The sequence below is a fragment of the Solanum dulcamara genome, chromosome 9 (assembly GCF_947179165.1).
Source record: "Solanum dulcamara chromosome 9, daSolDulc1.2, whole genome shotgun sequence".
In the NCBI taxonomy this organism is placed as follows: Eukaryota; Viridiplantae; Streptophyta; class Magnoliopsida; order Solanales; family Solanaceae; genus Solanum; species Solanum dulcamara.
Window position 1 is genome coordinate 70,021,250 of NC_077245.1, and position 6,992 is coordinate 70,028,241.

General features: G+C 30.3%; 1 protein-coding gene across 1 annotated transcript; it reads left to right on the top strand.

Moving 5' to 3' along the window:
• Nucleotides 1–3,871: 3,871 nt before the first annotated feature.
• LOC129902979 (exocyst complex component EXO70H1-like) lies at nucleotides 3,872–6,185 on the top strand. Its single transcript, XM_055978451.1, has one exon. It carries the CDS (start codon nucleotides 4,163–4,165, stop codon nucleotides 6,059–6,061), a length of 1,899 nt encoding a protein of 632 aa, XP_055834426.1. The 5' UTR covers nucleotides 3,872–4,162; the 3' UTR covers nucleotides 6,062–6,185.
• Nucleotides 6,186–6,992: the final 807 nt, after the last annotated feature.

The following is a 6,992-nucleotide window of genomic DNA, read 5'->3' on the forward strand; positions in this document are numbered from 1 at the left end:
TCAGATGAGAAATTTAAAAAACTATTTTGTGGCGAGTGACTTGAAGCAATCTTATATGGAGTATTAGAGATCTAAGTAATCAATATATTCAACTTGTAATGATAGCCACATACTACTTTATTATAATTATGTTAAAAGTGACTTACCTTTATGATCTTGGATTTAAATTATCCAGCTGCGTAGTTCGAACTCCCGTTCGATTTCCTATTATTATTATACCTACATTTTCTTTTGACTTTTATGAAACTTGATAAAGATTCAGCATTCAACATGACTATATTAATTAAATAGTAATCGTCTAACATTGAAAATTGCATGAAAATAATTAATAATGGAGGTCCAGTGTATTCATTTACCATAATTTATTATTTCAAATAAGCATTAGGATTATTAGGTATGAAACTCAAAAAAGAGGAATAGTTTAGGTATGAAACTCACACTCCCAATAATTTAGATATGAAACTCAAAAAAAAGGAATAGTTTAAGTGTGTTTTTGACACTTATCTTTTGTATATAAGAGTTTCTATGATTTGGTTAATTAAAGTTTGATTCAAATTGATTAAGTAAATCTTTTGTATATAAGAGTTTCTATGATTTGGTTAATTAAAGTTTGATTCAAATTGATTAAGTAAATCGAGATCAAAGTTTGTATATAAGGGTGTCGTATATGATTTTGTTAAGTAAAATTTGATTCAAACCAAAAAAATAAACCACTAGAATTTTTCTCTCCTAAAGACAAGTGAAACCAATGTTTGTATTAGCTGGGTTCAAAGAGGAGGTGTTGGTATAGTTAACGTGAAGAGTGATAGTAGGTATTGAAAGATTAAAAATTTCATTAATAAGTTTGAAGAAGTTTGAAGAACAACAAATGAATCTTGTGAATTTGTGAAATTAATTTAAAATTGTGATCGAGATTTGTTGAGTTTGTGTTTGTGAACTTATAAGTTGAAAATTCAAGTAAAATAGGATAGGATTTCAGCTATTTAGAATGAACTTCATGCTCAATATTTGTGAGCAAACACGGTGAACATGATTGTTGAATTTTTTTCGGAATTTACAGAAGTTGCCTATCTATTTCATCTAATTTATTTTTACTATCTAATTTCTTATGTGTCATTAATTATTAACGTGAAATTTCATATGCAGTTGGTTGTATTACACGTACATTGTTTGGATGAGAAAAAAGATTTGAAAGGTTAAATTCTAATAAGTTTAAATAATCAATTGACAAAGTCATAAATAAAAAGATTCAATTCACAATTCGAACCAAACTACTAGTGCATTTATATAATTATGATCCAAACATGTGAGAAAAGGCTCCAAGCTAAAGTCATATGTTGGGCATTAAACGTCTAGTAATAGCTAGTAGAAAAAAGGCAGGAGCAAAAATTTATGTATAATTAATAACTGAATAATCGAATTAAAATTGATAAGAATCAAATTGATAAATGTATATTTTATTTTAATTGGTTTTATTTTAATAATTTTATAATCAACTAAATAAGTTTATTTTTGACCAAAAAATCAAATTGTGAACACCTCTAGTTTTGTATATGTATAATAATTCAGTATTTAGAAGTTAGAACCTTAAGGGTGTGTCGAGTATGGACGAACATATTTTTCAGAAAATATTTTTAATGTTTGTTTAATCAAATTATTTTGAAAAATATTTTTTTTAAAAAAAATAAGTTTCTTAAAAGGTAAGAAAATTAAAACGGCTTGCAACTAGAGGGTGTCGTCTCAGCAATTAGAAATAGTGAGAAACAAATTTTATTTGAAATTTGGTCTTATGCGTTTGTAGTTTTTAAGTGGAAAAAGTCTCACCTTTTGAATTTCAATATTAATTATTAGAGCAAAAGCTCATTTTGAAGTAGTCTTATAACGATAACGTTATGTATTAAGATTCTACTAGTATTGTATAAATAATATTAAGTAAGTATATATTATGTTTGAAGAAAAAGACTGACTCATTCTCTGGCATGGAAAGTCCAATTTATGTGCCAGTCATGAGCAACAAGAAATATTATTATAAGAGTTAAATGATTAAAAATACCTTTTAATTACTATCTTCGTCTAGATAAGAAAACGAAATAATTGACCATTAAGATGTGTTTTAATACATTGATGGTGATAATTCAGGTAAAAAAATAGGAAATAATTAATAGTTATAATGTGAACTCAGAAAAAATAATAATTTAGATGTATTTTGAACCGTTATCTCTTATTATAATGCTAAAGAACCAATAATGTGGGGAAATATGGAATTGTTTAGCAATAGAACCAAAACGATTTGATCAGGTGAAAATATTATCTAGGGAAGTTGCTTATTCGTAATACTTTTGAAACTTACGTAATATTTGACCATGATAGTCAAATGACAATCCAGATTTTTTATTACTCGTGCTGGAGTATTTTAATTACTTCTATTTTCTTATTAGTTTAGTTTCAAAAAAAATATTATCTTTTTATATTTTAAAAAATATTTTAATTTTAATTTTTCTATTTTACTTTCAATGACATATATTTAAAATTTGCAGAAAATTTCATGATATACCTTAAATTTTTATGCTGTTTATACTTATCAACTTAAAAGAAGCAAATTTAATTAAGAAAAATTTAATCAAAATTCTTCTTTATTTTTAGGAGTAAGTAATTTTTTAAAGGTGTGCTAAAAACAAAAGGAATTATATGTCATGTTATTACTCTGAACTATGTTTCTTATTAGTTGTCATATATGTTTTCTTCCTTGTTATTTTTTCTTTTCTTAATTATTTTACTTTGTTTTGCGGTACTTGAATCGAGGATTGTTAGAAAATAAAATTTCTAATCGATAGAAATAAAATTTATGTACACTTTACGCTCTTCAGACCCCAATTATATCGTTGTTATTGTTGGATTATGCATTGTCTTGTGTTAGGTAAAGTGTGTCGCTAATTAGAAAAAGGCCGGCCGGCCGGCCGGCCGGTTCGATTAGATCACTTTGTCTCATTTTTTGAACAAAGTTGTTGTAGCTTTTTATGCAGTTATCCCAGCAAGAAACAGCTGCGGCTATTTATTTGTTTTTGAACGAATTTTCTTTCAATTATTCTACATTTAGAAACAGCTGCGGCTATTATTTGTTTTTGAACGAATTTTCTTTCAATTATTCTACATTTATTTACTTTCATATCAATATATATATATATATATATATATATATGACGACTTACATAAAAAAATATAATTGGGTAAAAAGAAAATATAGAAAAGAATTTGTCAACTAAAGATCTTCACCAAGTATGTAATGACTGGATAAAAGAAAATGATTAATCTGCAAAAGTAATTAATAAGAAATGTTTAAGTAAATTTTACAATAAGATGTGCGATAAAATTTTAGCAACACCTTGTAAATATCAAAGTAGGAGCAGGCGTTTGGGACATTTCGATTGAATTTTTTATTTTTAAATTGAGGAAATTACAATTCAAGTAAATTTGAATTGGGTTGAAAATTTTAGGTTCACATTAATCAATTTGGATATTTTGAATTTTTGAAGTCGACTTTTAAACCTTTAAGATGATCTTATTAGGAAGGATAATAATTGCGAGAAAAAAAACCTTTTTTACCGACAATCATAAATTACCTATTGTTTTCATACTCATTATGAGGTAAATATAATGTGTATGTTCAGATTATTTATCACCTTTTGACCCTCGCCTTTACTATTCATAGTTACTGTCCTAAAATTGACAACTTAATATATATTTTTCTCTAAAAATAACATTTAACATCTTATTCTTAAACTTCCTATCCATAATAAACCTGATATTCAATTCGTAATCCAAAAATCTAAACTATATATAGAAAAGGTTGGAACCTTAAATTGACCCAAACTATGCCACACTTGGTAACATAATACACAAATGGAAGAGCTTTGTGACCGTTAAAAAGGCCAATTCAATTATCTCAACAGTTGAATATATCCAAACACAAAAAGTCTTATTGTCAAAGCACAGCGTCACTTCATTTTTTTCAACCATTTCCATGCCCAATTATTATTAGCCCTCAGTCAACCTTCTCTTCTATAAATACCCCTTTCTCTTTTAATTCCCCATCAAGCTAACATTTCAATCACCAAATTCTCTCTTCTAAAAATCTTGAAATTTTTTAATTGCGAAATAAATAATGAGAATCGGGCATTTCTCTCCATCGCGTCCTAGTTCACCTTCTAATGATTCCCCTTCACGTCATACTACCTTTTCGCAAACTTTGATGGAGGATACAATTAGCGACGCTGGAGCAATCATAAAAAAATGGGATCTCGATACATCCTCTTCTACTTCATACAACAGAGTCGCTAATCTTTTCAGAGATTATCGCGAAGAAGCGATAAAATTTCTTGATGCTGTTACTAACTTGCAACATTGTATGCATTTTGTTATTAAAGAAAGTTCTAGCTCGGAACTTCTTGTTCAGGCTCAAAGTCTCATGCAAATTGCAATGAAGAGACTTCAGAAAGAAATGTACACTATTTTATCAGGGAATCGCTATTTTCTAGACTCTGAAACTCTGTCAACTCGATCCTCAAGACAATCAACACGGTCCAGTGTTTCCGACGAAGATGATCACGATGACGAAATCAATGAGATAGCTAACACTGAGGTTTCGACTCGAGCTTCTGATATTGTGAGAGTCTCTGAACTTGTTATGGCGAATTTAAAAGCAATAGCGGATTGTATGATTGGTGCTGGTTATGGAAAAGAGTGCGTTAAGATTTATAATCTTAATCGAAAATCAGTGATCGATGAGACTTTGTATTATTTGGGTGTTGAAAAGTTAACCTCTTCACAAATTCAGAAAATGGATTGGGAAGTGTTGGAGAAGAAAACGAAGAATTGGTTAGGTTCTGTGAAAATAGCAGTGAGTACTCTGTTTCACGGCGAGAAAATTCTGTGCGATCATGTTTTCTCCGCCTCTGAAGCAATCAGAGAAACTTGTTTCTCCGAAATCGCTAGAGAAAGTGCTCTCACGCTTTTTGCATTCCCAGAACTGGTAGCTAAGTATAAGAAATTATCTCTTGAGAAAATGTTCACTGTGCTCGATCTCTACAACTCAATTTCCGAGCTCTGGGATGAAATCGAGTTGATTTTCAGCTTCAGTTCGTTGGAGATCGTCAAATCTCAGGCGGTAGCGTCACTGGTGAAAATCGGCGAAGCTGCCCAATTTATGCTTTCGGAGTTCGAATCGGCGATTCAGAAAGATACGTCGAAAGCGGTATCAGGCGGCGGTGTCCATCCTCTAACCCGCTACGTCATGAACTACCTAGTTTTCCTCGGCGATTACAGCGGCGCTTTCGCCGAAATCATCGTCGATTGCCCACTGTCAGTTCAATCGCCATTGCCGGAATCTTACTTCATGAGTCCAACTTCCGACGAAGATGACTCGCCGTCCTCCGCCGTATCCGTCCGGCTAGCGTGGCTCGTCCTCGTCCTCCTCTGTAAACTTGACGGCAAAGCTCAGATCTACAAGGACGTTTCGTTATCCTATTTGTTCTTAGCAAACAACCTAAACTACGTCGTTTCGAAGGTGAAAAAATCAAACCTGAAGTTTCTACTCGGATCCGATTGGTTATCAAAGCACGAAATGAAGATCAAACAATACATATCAAACTACGAGAGGATGGGATGGAACAAAGTGCTGACGTCATTGCCGGACAATTCAACGGCCAAGATGTCTTCACCGGAAGCAAGAGAATGGTTTTTCAAATTCAATTCGGGTTTTGAAGAAGCATACCGAGTGCAGAGTTCATGGATTATACCCGATCCAAAACTCCGAGACGAAGTTAAGATATCGTTAGCTAGAAAGATTGTTTCGGGTTATCGGATCTTTTACGAAAAGTACAGGGAATCACTGAGAAGTGGCGGAGTAAAGTCAGTTATCAGATTTGCCCCTGATGATTTGCAAAATTACTTTTCGGATTTATTCTATGGCACTGGGTTTTCGGAGCAAGGAACGACGGCGTACGGGTCAGCTTCGCCGTCGACGTCAATTTCAACGTCGTCATCTCCGTCACATGGCCGTTAAGAATTAACGGAAGAGGTTGTCTATAAGCAATAACATTTTTATTATTATTATTGAATTTTGTGGTTGTACTGGTTACAGGAGAATCATATTCTTTTATTTAAATGAAAATAGAATACTTGGTGCATATAGTTTTGTCTATTATTTCCTCGGTACGTTTTAATTTATTCACTATATTAATAATAATTTATTTTTTTACTTATATAATTTTAAAAAATGAAAAAATAATTTATCACTTAGTTCATAATTTATTCATACTATTAATTTTAATCACATTTTTTCAGAGAATTAAATTTATTATTTTAAAAAATTTATATGATAAAAATATCATTTTATTTCTTATTTTTTAAACAGTATGTCAAATCAATATTTCCACTGTCCTATATTCCTTATCTATTTTTCTCTTTATACGTTACCCTTAAGATATCACAAGTCTTCCCCTTAAGATATCATTAGTAAGACTGACATTTTTACTATTCTATTATTTAATATTTTTTTAATATACTCTATTTATATGTCTTATTTATCAATATCAAAATTTATAATGAAGGATCTTTATAATATTTATACTTTTAAGAAGAATTAATTTGAAGGATAAATTAAAAAAAAATATTAATTAATTTTACTTTAATTTTATTAATTTACAAGTATTTTAAAATATATTAATTTGATTGTGATTGTGAGTTGTGACATTGATTAAAGTGCTATCCATTGTGAATGGAGTTGACGAATTCCAACAGAAACTGGGAAAAGGTCACCCAACTCCGTATATTTTAAATTATTTTGGTATTCATAGTTTCATATGTATTCAACTAACAACATCATAACCACTTCTACCGGTACATGAGGAGGAGGATGTGTATTATTCGATACTTATAAAAAAAAATTATTTGATTAAAATATCGTATTGAAGTATATAGTTATTTATATAATT